The sequence below is a fragment of the Dendrobates tinctorius genome, unplaced genomic scaffold, assembly GCF_039654945.1.
Source record: "Dendrobates tinctorius isolate UK_male_01 unplaced genomic scaffold, ASM3965494v1 ptg000102l, whole genome shotgun sequence".
NCBI lineage: Eukaryota > Metazoa > Chordata > Amphibia > Anura > Dendrobatidae > Dendrobates > Dendrobates tinctorius.
In genome coordinates, this window is record NW_027361770.1 from 8,731,023 (window position 1) to 8,748,122 (window position 17,100).

Genomic DNA, 17,100 nt, shown 5'->3' on the forward strand with positions numbered 1-17,100 from the left:
ATAGGGAGTGTAGGTGTCTCTCTGCCCTGTGAAAGATCTCGTTGGTTTTGAGCATTAGGGAGCGTGACCTTGTCCCTCCCTGGTGGTTGATGTAGGCTACTGTTGTGCTGTTGTCCGACATAATCCGGACATTGCGGCCTTCTAGAGTGGGCATGAATATCCTTAGGGCTCTGTTTACTGCCCGTAGCTCTCTTAGGTTGGAGGATGCGTTTTGCTCTAGGTGTCCCCAGGGTCCCTGGGCTACCTGTCCCCTTAGGTGCGCTCCCCACCCCGAGGAGCTTGCGTCTGTCATTATCACGTCGGACACTGGCTTCTGCCACGATGTCCCTGTTAGTAGGTTTGCTCTGTCTAGCCACCATCTGAGAGAGCCTTTGGTTTTTACGGAAAGTTCCAGCCTTCCTTCTAAACAGCCTTTTAGCGACTTCTGTGCTGATAGGACCTCTGCTTGTAGTTGACGGGTATGAAATTGTGCCCATCTGACCGCTGGGATACAGGCTGTCAGAGTGCCTAACAAGGACATTGCCCCTCTCAGGGTCGTGTGAGGTTGATCTATTGTTGCCAAGATCATATCCCTTACCTTTTCCACCTTGGCGTCTGGTAAGAGACAAATTTGTTGATTTGAGTCCAAGATGAAACCTAAGAACATTTGCCTTTGTAAGGGTTGTAGCCTTGACTTCTTGACATTCACCATCCAGCCGAGATTCCGTAGGGTATCTATCACCCTTTCTACTTGCTCTGTGCAATGACGTTCTGAGTTGCCCACAATTAGAAAATCGTCTAGGTAGGGTATTAAAATTGTGTTGTGGATGCGGAGGAATGCTGTCATCTCTGCAACTACTTTTGTAAACACCCTCGGTGCTATGGATATGCCGAATGGAAGGGCTCTGAACTGAAAATGTTTGAGGTTGCCCCGAATGTAGAGCGCTACCCTTAAGTATCTTTGGTATTCTGAATGGATCGGGATGTGGTAGTAAGCATCCTTTAGATCGACTACCGCCATGAAACAGTTGTGGTGTAACAGCCTTATAGCTGAAGTCACTGACTCCATTTTGAAGGTTTGGTTCTGTATCCAACGGTTGAGGCCTCTCAGGTTTATAATCGTCCTGAACGAATGATCCGGTTTTTTTATTAGAAAGAGGGGCGAGTAGAAACCCCTTCTTTCCTGTCCTCTTGGGACCTCGATCAGGACATGTTTGTCCAGCAGGCTTAGGATCTCTGCCTCTAAGGCCAACTGTTCTTCTACCCCTCTCCTGACGGGGGTCACCACAAACGATGCTCTTGGCTGTTGAAAAAAGGGGAATTTTAAACCTTCCTTTATGATGTTTAAAATCCAAGTATTGGAAGATATATTTTCCCAGGCCTGACCAAACAGCATCAGTCTCCCCCCTACGGGGATGCCGGCGTCATTGAGGGGACTTTTTTGCGGATGAAGCGGCTCCCCCGAACATGAATCCAGACTCTTTCTTCCTCTTGTCTTCCCATCTTTTCCGATCTCCCGGAGGCCGGCCTCTATTGAATTTCCCCCTCCGAAAGGGCGGTCTTCTTTGATCTCCCTGAAACCTGGGGAAGCCCTTCTTCTTATCACCCACTTTTTCTAGGATTTCGTCCAGATTTATTCCAAAGAGAAATTGTCCATCACATGGAAGGGAGCATAATTTGGCTTTTGATTGTAGATCTCCCGGACACCCTTTAAGCCATAATGCACGCCTTGCAGCATTTGATAGTCCCGCTGCTCTCGCCGTCAACCTCATGGAATCGGCCGAGGTGTCGGCTAAAAAGGCGGCTGCTCCGTGTAGCAGATACATGTCTCCTAAAATTTTCTCTCTAGACATCTTGGAAGCAATTTTTTCTTCTAGCTGCTGTAGCCAGATCATTAAAGACCGGGCTGTACAGGTATCGGCTATCGCAGGTTTTAGTCCCCCCGCTGTTGCTTCCCAAGCATGCCTTAGGTAGGAGTCTGCTTTCTTATCTAGTGGATCTCTTAGTACTCCTGAGTCTTCTAGGGGCAGGGCCGACCTTTTGGATGACCTGGATACCGCCGCATCGATTTTTGGGACCTTGTCCCATATTTCCGTATCCTTAGGATCAAAGGGATATCTCCTTTTTGAGGAGGAAGGAAGGCTACCTGATTTTTCAGGCTTCTTCCACTCCCTTTCGATGAGCGCCTGGACTTTTTCATTAACTGGAAAGGTGCGTTTCTTCCTTTCCTGTAACCCACCAAACATTACATCTTCTAGGGATTTGGTCGCTTTTTCCTCCTGAAGGCCCATAGTTGACCTAATGGCTTTAAGGAGACTATCAGTATCCTCAACCGGAAAACACGGTCTACCCCCTGTGTCACTATCCGAGGAGGAAGAGGACATGCGCTCAGCCTGATATTCGGACGAGGAGGAGTCTGATGAAGAACTTGGGGAGTTTCTTCTACTTTTTTTCTTTTTCTTTAATAATAATTTAAGTGAACCTTCCACCTCTGATTTTATGACAGATCTGAGGTGAGTTGCTAGGCTCGGCACTTCCTCCGCCACTGTTTGCTGTATACAGCTAGCGCAAAGGTTTTTTTGCCAATCTTTCGCTAGGGGGTTCTGGCATATCGCACACTCCCTATTATTTCTTTTGTTCCCTGCTTTTTTGCCTTTCACCTAAGGAAGCAAATAACACACAAAAAGGACCCTATTAGTAATGGTCTAACATTCACGAAGATCCACTCACCACCCACAAAATCGGGTACCGGGCTGGAAGGCTGCGCTGGAGCATGTGGTCTGTGTTCTCTCGATCTCGAGGAATCATTTGATCTGTGGCTCGGACGGCTGCTGCTCTTACCGCTCGAACGGCTACCGTGCTTCCGTGCCGAGGTCTGCGACGGGGGTAGAGACAGTGGGGACGGTGAGCGTTCCTGCTGTGACCCCATTGTAACAGCCCGGCCGTTCTGCTCCTTGCCTCCTTTAAATAGGCCCCGATGAGCGATCCTTTTGACCCTCCCCCCTGCGACCGCCGGCCATTCTTCTTTTTTTTTTTTTTTCTTCTTTTGTGGCCGGCGCCGCACTAGGCGCCATGTCCGTCGCGTCCGTGACGTCAGCCGGCGCATACCCAAGCTGCACCGCGCCGCTGACGTCAGGCGCCGTAAGTCGCGCCCGGCTTCCCCTGTCCCAGGGAGAAGGAGCGAGCGGGCGCGCGCGCAGGGGGAGGGAGGCACGGAGGAGCGCCCCGAATGGAGGCCGCCTTACCGCACCCGCACGAACCCGGGGCCTGCTGGAGGAACCCCGGGGACTGCGCTTCCAGGCGCCGACGGCCAGCGCTGCAGGTAAGCTGACCTGCTCTTCCTGCGCCGGGAAGGCCCTGGGTCCATGTCTTCATCCATGGCAGGCACCGCCGCTGTCAGCCTGGGATCCCACTCCAGGACAGGAACCCAACTGAAGCGGGGGAGAGGTGCCGCCCCTTATATTTCAGTAGGTTCCTGTCCTGGCGGGGCGGATCCCTCTCTCATGTGGTGCTGTCATGGGTGAAGGGAAAAACTATATTTTTTATTTTGATTCTATTTTTTTCAGCGATGGCCAGCGATGCCGGGTGCTCGGCATCGCTGTGCTGATCGCTGGTGAAGCTGTCTGTGTGACAGCTCACCAGCGATCACATAGCGACTTACTAGCGATCCTGACACCTTGATATCGGTGTCGGGATCGCTGGTAAGTCGCTTAGTGTGACGGGGCCTTAAGACTAGGTGGGGACGGTGAAAGGTGTTAACATACAACTATGCAGATATGCAAATAACAAAAGATATTGCACTCCAAAGTGGAGTTAGTAGGGTGGCAAAGAGAAAAAATGAAAATGGCTGCATCCTCAAGAGGTTTATTTAGAAGATGCTAAAGACTGAAATGTTCAGTATCGGGGAATTTCTACAGACAGACTTTTTGTCATTATCAATCTAAAAGGGAAAAATATAAAAAATTCCTCAACAACTGGTCTTTTGTGTAATGCAGAGTATAACTATTGCCAATACAAATTATTTGAAAGTCAGGATTGTTTCATCTCAGAAACATTTATAAAAGCATGAGATCAAGATAAGGGTTTACATGTATCACAGATCCATCTCACCTTATAGTCCTCTCTGGCGTGAGCACCACGACTTTCTTTACGAGCTTCAGCGCCATAGATAGTCTGAAGTGCATTAAGCATTAGGTTTTGTAATTCAAGTGCCTCCACCAAATCAGTGTTCCAAACTATTCCTAAAATTGATCATTAAAAAAATGTGATTATATTACTTTAATTCTCACATGAAAAGCAAATTACCAGCAACAAGTTTGCAACAAGAATGGACGGTGACTTACGGGTTCTCACGGGTGTCAAAATAGCCCATGGCAAAGCAGGTGGTTGTGGACTACAAAATGAACATTGTAAATACTGTTTATTACTAATGGCCGCAAGGTTTTGCTTATGTGTCAATGCCCTCAGAGAGAAGATTAACAAGATACACTATAAAGTCTCACGATACTAAAGGCCACTTCTAGAATAAAAAAAAAAAACAATGTGGGTAGCAATTTTCATATAGGGTAGCTTAATAGTATATTCACACGTGTCAGACATGAAAACCGCAATGGCGTTTCACTCAATAGAAAAAACATGGGTGGACGAATAGCAATAGAGCTAACCGTTGTGTAAACCTGATACAAACCCACGTCAAATCCGGGTGGAATTCTGAGGACACAGATTTTAATATATGAAAATACTCCTGAAATCACCCATTCTATTTGTATTTCTAGTGGGATGGTTACGAGTTTTTAATTCAAGCATTGGCTACCGGTCATCAGTACACTCAAGTTTCTAATTAGAGGTTTGCTTTTTGAGTCCTAAATAGTGCTGATCTAACGTGCTTTGATAACGTGTTATCTGAGCATCTTGAACGTGCTCATATATTATGTTCGAATCCCCGAGGCTGCATGATTTGCGGCTGTTAGACATACAAATGCAGGGATTGCCTAAGAAACAAGCAATCCCAGCATGTGTTCAGGCTGTCTAACAGCTGCGAATCATGTTCAAGCATAGACTTGAACATATTATATGAGCACGCCCAAGATACTCTGATAACACCCGAGCGTGCTCAGATAACACGTTAGGTTAGAAAACCTATAACAGTTTTGGATACCTTGATAATTCCAACACATATGCAATACTAACGGAATCGTAAAAACATGGTCTATTGGGACCGTGAGGACTGGAGTTTGGGTAACATTGCAATAGACCAAGAACTAAAATCTGGTGAAGTCTAAGTTGTATATTGTACCATGTCATTGACCTAAAGGAGAAACTGAAATGTTGTCATTAAATTGATGTAAAATAACTACCCAAAAAAGACCACCACAATGCATTACCTCTGTCATATGTTTTGATGTCATCCATAGAAGCGTTGACTGCACTCAGCTTTTCACACCCTTCCTGTAGTACAGAGCCAGTTCGGAATACAGCAGCATGAGTCTGCATGGTCTGAAGCCAGAAATAATTATGAGCTCTAAATACCGATGCTTCAGTTCTCTACAACTCTAGGATACTATATTAAAAATAAATGAACAGCCAAAGGAACTGAAACACTTTACATTGTGTATATTAAATATGTATGTTAAAGGGGTATTCTCCAGTTAGAAAGATATCCCCTATCCATTACGCAATAACCTTCCGATCACTAGGGATGCATCCGCAAAGACACTGCAGTGTCCCACATGACTGCAACAGTAGTCAATCATGTGTCCAGCCGCTCCATTCACTGTTAATGGGAGACCGGGAGTTTGCGGAGCACTGCACTAGGCCAATATTAAGCACTCAGTTGTCTGCAGGGTTGCTCCCACTAGATCACTGGAAGTTTGAATTGCAAAAGACTATTACTGTAGATATTGCATTTACTGCATTAGTACTGTTAACCTCTATAGTACTATTCACCTGCTGTGTAAAATCGATTGTCATGCCTCTGCCGCCACTTTATAAAGGGACCCGTGTGTCCAAAAACACAATATAATTTTGAGACATTATAAATTAATGCTTTTTTTTTTCCATACTTGAGTTCCTAATGGATTCTGAATTATATATCATTGTTCTAATATTAATGTGGTGATTGAACGTTCATTCATAGAGATGGGCGAACTCCAGGATGTTCAAGTCCGGTGGGTTCGGCCAAACAGTTCACTTGAATGGGGGGCCCAAACATCCAGTGCTTGCCACGCTGTCACGCACATGCTTCTGATCGGCGATAAAATCGGCAGTGTGAGCCCACAGCTGTGATCAGAGGCACAAAGTTTACCTCCGGTCACTGGTGTCGGCTGATGGGACTACTAATCCCATCAGCCTATGTCTGCTGCAGCTACTAACAGACCACGATCACAGCAGTGGCTCACGCTGTCATTTTACAGCGTGGAACCGCAGCTTTTTGACCAGCAGTAATGATTTTACTACCAATCAGAGGCAGTGTTTGCCACGTTGTCATGCACATGACAGAAACACTCAGTGTTCGGGTTGCTGATCCCGAGCAGTAACACAGACTTCCTGGTGAAGTTTGTGTTCAGGGTCCGTGCACAAACAGTAGGTACGGTACGGACCTTGAATTTTATTGTTCGGATTCGCCCATCTCTATTCATTCACTATCTTTTTCAGTGGAAAAACTTACAGCATGTAGAAGCCAATGCAAAATCTCCAGAAGGGCTTTTCCTGGTCCTTAAATAGTATTGGTTTACTTGTATGAGCCAAAGGAAGCTTTTGGGCACCCTGAACTCCAGGGGCCATATGCGACTGCAACCCTAGCACAGCACCCATTATAGTTACGTCCTTGATCGTACTAGCAAAAATGTTCTTCCTTGCATTGCCTGGCATCCCCAGCCAAGGGATCAGGACATCTGAACTTTATGCTTTCAATGGCGCACAACTCCCTAAGGGCGAGCTCTCTAACCACCATTTCATGTACATATTTTGCCTAAACATGCTAATCCCATTCTTGTTTATTACTTACTAGCTGAATAGCCCGGCGCTGCCCGGGTATAGTAACTAACTATGGTTAGCTATAACAAATTATAATAATTATATCTATCTATAAAGCTGAGTGTAGAGCCCCGCCCACTCTGCATAGCCACATTCACTATAATATCCCGCATCATCCCGTCAGCCAGAGCTACCGGACAACAACCCCTAATATCCCACATCGTCCCATCAGCCAGAGCCACCAGACTACTACCCCTAATATCCCACATCGTCCAGTCAGCCAGAGCCACCGGACTACTACCCCTAATATCCCACATTGGCCCGTCAGCCAGAGAGACCAAACTACTACCCCTATTATCCACATCATTCCGTCAGAGCCACCGGACTACTACCCCTAATATCCCACATCATTCCGTCAGTCAGAGCCACCGGACAACTACAACTAATATCCCACATCATCCCATCAGCCAGAGCCACCGGACTACTACCCCTAATATCCCACATCATCCAGTCAGCCTGGGATCAGAACTAGAGCGCTAGGTGGAACGGGTCCTAACTTCCATACCGGGGATCCCTTTAAGAGAGGCCTGGTGTCAGAACCAGAGCGCTGAGTGGATTTGCCCTGATTTCCATACCAATGATCCTTTTAATAGAAGCCTGGGGTGAGAATCAGAGCGCTGAGGGATTTATCATAACTTCCATACCGGAGATCCCTTTAAGAGAGGCCTGGGGTCAGTACCAAAGCGCAGAGTGGATTAGCCCTCACTTCCATACCGGGGATCCCTTTAAGAGGGTCCATGGGTCAGAAACAGAGCGCTGAGTGGATTTGCCCTAACTTCCATACCGGGGATCCCTTTAAGAGAGCCTGGGATCAGAATCAGAGCGCTGAGGGATTTGCCCTAACTTCCATACAGGAGATCCCTTTAAGAGAGCCTGGGGTCAGTACCAGAGCATTTGAAGGCAATTGCCCTGACTTCCATACTGGAGATCCCTTTAAGAAAGGCCTGGGGTCAGTACCAAAGCGCAGAGTGGATTTGCCCTAAATTCCATACCATTGATCCCTTTAACCTCTTCGCGACCGCCCACAGTAGATAAACGTTGGCGCTTGCTGGGCTTTGTGCAGCGCCGACGTTTATCTACTGTCGGCGGTTTTGTGCCCCCCGGGACCCCCTCATACCTTATAATGCGGGGATCCCGGTGCACAATGCATGCTGGGACCCCCGACGTCATCGAGACCTGATTGGTTCAGGTCCTGATGACGTCGAGTCACAGCAGCCAATGAGAGAGCTCGCTGGGAAAGCTGCTTGTTTCCCGGCGATCTCCCTCATTATAACGCGACTTCTCCTCTGAGCTCATGCTGACAGATGAGCAGAGGTGAAGCAGCGTTACTGTGTGACTAGATCCCTGCCTGGCACAGCTGTGCCAGGCAGCGATCTTGTCACACAGTAACGCTGCTTCACCTCTGCTCATCTGTCAGTGTGAGATCAGAGGAGAAGTGGCGTTACTATGTGCCGGGCAGCGATCTTGTCATATAGTAATGCTGCTTGTCCTCTGATCATCTGCCAGTGTGAGATCAGAGAAGAAGTGGCGTTACTATGAGTCAAAAATACAAAAAATAAAAAACACAAAAATAAAAAAAAAAGTAAAGAAAAAAAAAAGCAGGTAGGCAGGCTAGGGCTAGGGTTAGGGCTAGGGTTAGGGTTAGGGGTGTGTTGGGGTTAGGGTTGGAATTCGAATTGGGGGTTTCCACTGTTTAGGTACATCAGGGGCTCTGTAAATGCACCATGACGCCTGCAGACCATTCCATCAAAGTCTGCATTCCAGAACGTCACTACTTCCCTTCCGATCCCCACCGTGTGCCCAAACAGTAGTTCTCTTCCACATATGGGGTACCAGTGTACTCAGGACAAATTGGACAACAACTTTTGGTGTCCAATTTCTCCTGTTACCCTTGTGAAAATAAAAAATTGGGGGCTAAAAGATCATGTTTGTGGAACAAAAATTATTTTTTTATTTTCACGGCTCTACATTACACTTTAGTGAAACACTTGGGGGTTCAAAGTGCTCACCACACATCTAGATAAGTTCCTTGGGGGGGTCTAGTTTCCAAAAAGGGGTCACTTGTGGAGGATTTCCACTGTTTAGGCACATCAGGGGCTCTGCAAACGCGGCATGACACCCGCAGACCATTCCATCAATGTCTGCATTCCAAAACGTCACTACTTCCCTTCCGATCCCCACCGTGTGCCCAAACAGTATTTTCTTCCACATATGGGGTACCAGTGTACTCAGGACAAATTGGACAACAACTTTTGGGGTCCAATTTCTCCTGTTACCCTTGTGAAAATAAAAAATTGGGGGCTAAAAGATCATGTTTGTGGAACAAAAATGATTTTTTATTTTCATGGCTCTACATTATAAACTTCTGTGAAGCACTTGGGGGTTCAAAGTGCTCACGACACATCTAGATAAGTTCTTTAAGGGGTCTAGTTTCCAAAATGGGGTCACTTGTGGGGGTTTCCACTGATTAGGCACATTAGGGGCTCTCCAAATGCGACATGGCGTCCTCTCTCAATTCCAGCCAAATCTGCATTGAAAAAGTCAAACGGCACTCCTTCCTTTCTGAGCTCTGCCGTGTGCTCAAACAGTGGTTTAGCCCCACATACGGGGTATCGGCGTATTTGGGAGAAATTGCACAAAAAATTTTGTGGTTCATTTTCTGTTTTTACACTTGTGAAAATAAAAAAAATGGTTCTGAAGTAAAATGTTTGTGAAAAAAAGTTAAATGTTTATTTTTTCCTTCCACATTCCATTCATTCATGTGAAGCACCTGAAGGGTTAATAAACTTCTTGAATGTGGTTTTGAGTACATTGAGAGGTGCAGTTTTTAGAATGGTGTCACTTTTGGGTATTTTCTGTCATATTGACCCCCCAAACTCACTTCAAATGTGAGGTGGTCCCTAAAAAAAATGGTGTTGTAAATTTTGTTGTAAAAATGAGAAATCGCTGGTCAACTTTTAACCCTTATAACTTCCTAAAAAAAAAAAAAATTATGTTTCCAAAATTGTGCAGATGTAAAGTAGACATGTGGGAAATGTTATTTATTAACTATTTTGTGCGATATCACACTCTGATTTAAGGGCATAAAAATTAAAAGTTTGAAAATTGCAAAATTTTCAAAATTTTTGCCAAATTTCGATTTTTTTTAACATATAAGCGCAGTTCATATCTAAGAAATTTTACCACTATCCTGAAGTACAATATGTCACGAGAAAACAATGTCAGAATCAGCAGGATCCGTTGAAGCGTTCTAGAGTTATGGCCTCATAAAGTGACACTGGTCAGAATTGAAAAAATTGGCCTGGTCACGAAGGCAAAAACAGGCTCAGGCACGAAAGGGTTAAGAGAGACTGGGGTCAGGATCACAGAGCTGAGTGTCCTAACTTTCATACCAGGGATCCCTTTAAGAGAGGCCTGGGGTCAAAACCAAAGCGCTGGATGGCTTTGCCCTGACTTCCATACTGGAGATCCCTTTAAGAGGGAAGTTATGCCTATATGATGGAGGATGTGTGATGTGTATATGGGCACAGGAGGGGGGATTCATTTCTATCATGTGCTCTGTGCTCCTTTTTGGGGGGCAGACAATGGCTGGGAGCTTATGTTCCCAGGGATAATAGATTTCTCCCACCATGTCAGTGTCTGCTGAGGTGTTGTAAAGTGGGAAAACTTGCCCATAGCAACCAATCACAGCTCATCTTCTTTTAACCAGCTCTGGTGAAATGAGAGATGCTTAGTGATTGGTTGCAAGGAAAACTGTTGCTCATAGCAACCAATCATAGCTCAGCTTCTTTTGAACAGCTCTGTTGAAATGAAAGATGCTTCGTGATTGGTTGGTGATACACACACATTCAGTTTTATATATAGAGATATGTTATCTACTAATTCCTCTAAGGAATGCAGTTTAAGGAACTGAAGCTTTTACCTCGAACAAACTTGTCCATAGAATCATAAAGTATAAAGAGAGCATACAGTTACAGGCATAAATAAGTAAATCAAACCAGACAGGACTAAATGCATCTGCACTAATACAAGGTGCAGCGGACCCAAGAAAAATGGCAGCTGCACAGGTGCATAAATACCAAATGAAACAGCCAGCCTACAATCAGGGATTGGCCGTGTGGTACACCAGTGCAGAAAAAATAATCCGCATGTGACAGTGTTCACACAGGGAATGCAGGGCTTCTGGTTCACAACCTCTTAGTAACACCATATAGGGGGGCTGCCCAGTACCAACTAGAATGCATCCCGTGTGAACAGAGGCCACACGTTTGCAGAACCATTTGGGCCCAACTGCACCCTGAAAGAAATGCATTCTAGTTGGCACTGGGCAGCCCCCCTATATGGTGTTACTAAGAGGTTGTGAGCCAGAAGCCCTGCATTCCGTGTGAACACTGCCACATGCGGATTATTTTTCTGCACTGGTGTACCACACGGCCAATCCCTGATTGTAGGCTGGCTGTTTCATTTGGTATTTATGCACCTGTGCAGCTGCCATTTTACTTGGGTCCGCTGCACCTTGTATTAGTGCAGATGCATTTAGGCCTGTCTGGTTTGTATTTGAATTTTTTGGAGGATTTTTTCTTCTTTTTGAGGTTTTCATAAATGAGTAAATCACCAATGATCAGTTATACCTTCTGCATGTTGATTCTCAACTCTGAAGTTCTTGTGCTTCCATTGGCAAACCGTAATCTGTCCAGATTTGCCACAGACTCTTCTCCAGCATTAGCTTTGATAGAAGGCAGCTTTTCTCCTAGAAACCATGAACACTAGATTTAAGTGTTTTTTTGGTGGCCAAAATATTACATTTGTCAACCCAATTGAAATATTAATTTTTGCCATTATATATTATATAGTGAGGCATGAATTATTAACAAATGTTGTAGATGTAAAGATGTTTTACTTGACTTCTCCAACCTTAACTGAATTAAAGCAATTTTTTTTATATAGTTAAGTAATTTATTAATACATAAATTCCATTAGTCGCTAATAAAACATAAGCATACCAGGCTTGCAGGACTCTGCTATGCTAAGAGCGCAGGCACGACCAAACACCACCAAATCCAGGAGGGAGTTTGCACCAAGTCGGTTGGCGCCATGTACAGACGCTGAAGCTGCCTCACCACATGCGTACAGTCCAGGAACCACTTTGTCTTTACCGTTCTCATGAATAATAACCTGCAAGGAGAAAAAAGCAGACATGTGATTTTCATATTATTTCTAAATACAAGTACATAGGTACTGCAACCTACCTTTAATTTACACAATATACACTTTAAAATCCGCTATATCTCATTTCAGAACAGTGCGGACCGTTACAACTTAGTAAGATAACAAAGTGGACCTCTTTTAGTGAGCTTACTTGTCCTTTGAAGTTAGTTGGGATGCCTCCCATGTTATAATGGACTGTGGGCAGGACAGGTATAGGCTCCTTTGTGACATCAACACCTGCAAAGATCATTGCTGTCTCAGAGATACCTGGGAGACGAGTAGCCAACTGCTGAGGTGGAAGATGGTGAAGTTGTAAGTAGACATGATCTTTATCTGGCCCACAGCCTCTGTAAAGAAAGTCAAGATTTGATGGAGAAAAAAGATGTATAGAATAGACTGGAATCAAAATGATCCTACAACAAAACCTGAAAAAATCATATTTGCTTGCATTTAACCCCATAAAATGGATAAATGGATTCCTGTTGACTCCAATACTGCAGCCAATAAGTGAGCATATATTTAACCCTTTAGTGACAGAGCCAATTTGATACTTAATGACCAAGCCAATTTTACAATTCTGACCACTGTCACTTTATGAAGTTATAGCTCTAGAACGCTTCAACGTATCCCACTGATACTGATAGTTTTTTGTGACATATTGTATTTCATGTTAGTGGTAAAATTTATTTGATATATCTTGTGTTTAAGAAAAAAAAAAAAATGGAAGTTTGGCAAAAATTTTGAAAATTCAAAACTTAATTTTTGTACACTTAAACCAGAGAGCGTTGTCACACAAAATAGTTAATAAATAACATTTCCCACATGTCTACTTTACATCAACACAATTTTGGAAACAATTTTTTTTTGTTAGGACGTTAAAAGTTGACCAGTGATTTCTCATTTTGCCAACAAAATTTACAAAACTATTTTCTTTTTTTACAGACCACCTCATATTTGGAGGTTTTTTTTGTTTTGTTTTTTTTTTTGGGGGGGGGGGGGGGAGGTCAATATAACAGAAAATACCCCAAAAGACACCATTCTAAAAACTGCACCCCTAAAGGTGCAAAAAAACACATTCAAGAAGTTTATTAACCCTTCAGGTGCTTCACGAGAACTAAAGCAATGTGGAGGGGTAAAATAAACATTTTACTTTTTTCCGCAAAAAAAATTTACTTTGGAACCAATTTTTTTTATTTTCACAAGGGTATCAGGAGAAAATGGACCACAAAATTTGTAGCGCAATTTCTCCTGAGTAGGCTAATACCCAATATGTGGGGAAAGCCACTGTTTGGGTACATGGCAGGGCTCATAAGGGAGGGAGCATTATTTGACTTTTTGAACGCAAAATTGACTGGAATCAATGGTGACGCCATGTCACACACTGCACCATAGCGATACAGCATATCTCTGTCAGTGCTTTGTGCCTCCTCCAGCTCTCCTCACAGCTCCACGTCTGAAGAAGGTCCATGATAGTGACCGAAACATAACAAATAGAATGTACACCGTGTGGATTATTAAGCTGTGAATAAAACAAAACTATTTTTTCTGCATTTGGGAGTGCCGGATTTCTTATTCTGTATTGAATTGGGACTGGTATCCTTTTCTGCGCACCCCACATCTGAATTCTTGGAGTGACTTGTCTTTTTTGTCATAATGTCACGTTTGGAGACCCCCTAATGTACTTCAACAGTGGAACCTCCTCAATTCTAACTTCAACCCTAACCCCAACACACCCCTAACCCCAGCCCAACCCTAAGCCAAAGCTAACTTGAGCCCAACCCTAACCTTAGACTGTCAGGAAAATATGAGTTACTAATATCCTAGGAACACATCCTGTTGCCCTCTCCCTATTGGTTTGTGAAAGTCAAGTTTCACAAGTGACCCCCCTAGCTGCTGCAGCCCCCCCCCCCCCCCCCCTCCTTAGTCTGCCTCTGTGAAATTCTATCCATTCCCCCCTCCCGTCAGCAGATGGTCACTTTTATTGCTCTGGCCAGTTAAGTGTGATTTTTTTTTTTTGCTCAAAGTCAAATTTAATAACTCCCGTTAAACCTAGAAACAGGAAAAGATGATTTCCAGAATAATTTAGGCTACGCATGGCAACATTTTGCAGGCTGTACTGCCATTAGAAACCTGGGAAATAAGTTTCTGCCTTCCAGTAACATGCAGACATGGCGTGCTCAGTCTCAAAAGAAAAAAATTCGCAGGGAAAGTATTATGCCCCTGTCTTCACCCTGTGAGCTTTCCAACCAAAGATATGGCAAGGAGAAGCTTTTAATAACTTTCCAAAAATAGGAGGTACTCCCAGGAAAAACCCATATGTGAGGTCAAAGGTGGGAGTTCCTAAGTTTATGGGCAAACCATAACAGAGAAACAACCATTTTAAGACATGTTCAGAACCTGGGGGAAAGACAGTTATTATCCATGCTGTGGACTGAATCTTTTCTTTGGGAACTACCCTCCCCTTGTCAACACGTCATACCTGTGACTGAGATATATAGTAAGTTTCCTATTTTAATCCCTTTTATTTCTGACTGTCTGTACATTGTCAAGCTGCAGCTCTGCAGGTAAATGCTAACTCCACAAGATGGCAGCAGAGTGGAGGGAAGCCTAAAATACTGCTCAGAGCAGACCAGCCTCACTGCAGCGAGGCTACCACCAGGGGGCAGCAGAATAGTCAAACAAGCCCGCTCAATACCAGAAAAAAAAACACATCATGAAAAATATCCTCACCAAACCTTGTCCAATGACTAATGCACTAGCAGGATGCAGCAGGCTCCCAAAGATAGAGGCTGGAGCAGCACAGGTGCCCTCCACTGATGAGAACAGCCACCCTATCACTATAGCAGTGATGATGAAGGTATTAGCTGCCTAGTGGAAAAAAGCAAACAGATGGAGCTTGCTTAGGACATAAGTCACACAGGAAAGTGCAATGCACAGTATCTGGATGACAGCCTATTTAAAAACGCCTGTCCTTTTTTCCCTGTCTGTGAGCTTTGAATTGATGTTTAGTTAGGTACTCACAATAAAATGGGGACCCTTGACGTTTGGGTTACGAGCGTATCTGTTTTGGCTAAAATAGTAACCAATAGCTCATTGAAAACATTTATCATATGCATTTTTTTTGTATCTTTTTATTGCACTTTTTATCATTTTCTGCAGGATGCAGCTGGGCTCCTTTTTTTGATGGTTGTTTTCTCTGTGTGATGCATATATAGTGCTGAACAGCCCGCTTTCCATTATAGGCGCTTTTAAATAGGCTGTCATCCAGACACTGTGCATTGCACTTTCCTGTGCAATGATGGGATGATGTGGAATATTCGTGGTAGTAGTCTGGTGGCTCTGGCTGATAGGATGATGCGGGATATTAGTGGTAGTAGTCCGGTGGCTCTGGCTGACCGTATGATGTGGGATATTAGTGGTAGTAGTCCGGTGGCTCTGGCTGACGGGATGATGTGGGATATTAGGGGTAGTATTCCGGTGGCTCTGGCTGACGGGATGATGTGGGATATTAGGGGTAGTATTCCGGTGCTCTGGCTGACGGGATGATGTGGGATATTAGGGGTAGCTGTCTGGTGGCTCTGGCTGACAGGATGATATGGGATAGTAGAGGTAGTAGTCGGTTGGCTCTGATGGGATGATGTGGGATATTAGGGGTAGTAGTCCAGTGGTTCTTGCTGACGGGATGATGTGGGATATTATAGTGAATGTGGAGCTATGTGGAGTGGGCGGGGCTATACACATTTTATATATGTGTATATATATTATACACATACATACATACACGCACACAGGGTGGTCCAAAAGTAGGTGGACAGAAAATGATATTTATTTTGATTTATATATAAAGTATATTTACTAACACAAGCATAACATTGACAATTAAATCTTACTAGCTATGAACCCGTTCTAAGCCCGGGTAGCGAGCATTTTTATTAGTATATGGTCTCATATCCTATGTGCTGCCACCCTCCTATCCTGGTACGCATGGTACCCTCACCCCCCCCCAATCCTGGTATGCATGGCACCCTATTCTTCAACCTGGTATGCATGGTCCCCTCACCCCCCAATCCTGGTATGCATGGCACTCCCTCATCCCTATCCTGGTATGCATGGTACCCCTCATCCCCCAATCTAGGTATGCATGGTCCTCTCACCCCCCCTATCCTGGTATGCATGGTCCTCTCACCCCCCTATCCTGGTATGCATGGTCCCCTCACCCCCTATCCTTGTATGCATGGTACCCCTCATCCCCCATCCTGGTATGCATGTTACCCCTCATCCACCAATCCTGGTATGCATGGTACTCCCTCATCCCTATCCAGGCATGTATGGTCCCCTCACCCCCTATCCTGGTATGTATGGTACCCCTTCATCCCCCAATCCTGGTATACATGGTACCCTTCATCCCCCAATCCTGGTATGCATGGTCCCCTCACCCAGTATCCTGGTATGCATGGTCCCCTCACCCAGTATCCTGGTATGCATGGTACCCCTCATCCCCCAAGCCTGGTATGTATGGTACTCCCTCATCCCTATCCTGGTATGTATGGTCCCTTCACCCCCTATCCTGGTATGCATGGTACCCCTCATCCCCCAATCCTGGTATGCATGGTACCCCCTCATCCCCAATCCTGGTATGCATGGTCCTCTCACCCGCCTATCATGGTATGCATGGTCCCCTCATCCCCCAATCCTGGTATGCATGGTACCCCTCATCCCCTAATCCTGGTATACATAGTACCCTTCATCCCCCAATCCTGGTATGCATGGTCCCCTCACCCAGTATCCTGGTATGCATGGTCCCCTCACCCAGTATCCTGGTATGCATGGTACCCCTCATCCCCCAATGCTGGTATGCATGGAACCCCTCATCCCCCA

At 44.9% G+C, this 17,100-nt stretch overlaps 1 protein-coding gene across 1 annotated transcript in view; it reads right to left on the reverse strand.

Annotated features, from left to right (window-relative positions):
• The window catches only part of SDHA (succinate dehydrogenase complex flavoprotein subunit A), a 114,805-nt gene that overhangs the window by 19,263 nt on the left and 78,442 nt on the right, over nt 1-17,100 (reverse strand). Inside the window, exons 9-13 of the mRNA XM_073587714.1 lie at nt 12,374-12,569; nt 12,018-12,189; nt 11,646-11,764; nt 5,364-5,475; nt 4,090-4,220 (exon numbers count right to left, since the gene is read on the reverse strand). Coding sequence (XP_073443815.1) covers nt 4,090-4,220; nt 5,364-5,475; nt 11,646-11,764; nt 12,018-12,189; nt 12,374-12,569 — 730 coding nt within the window. The remainder of the gene's footprint in view (nt 1-4,089; nt 4,221-5,363; nt 5,476-11,645; nt 11,765-12,017; nt 12,190-12,373; nt 12,570-17,100) is intronic.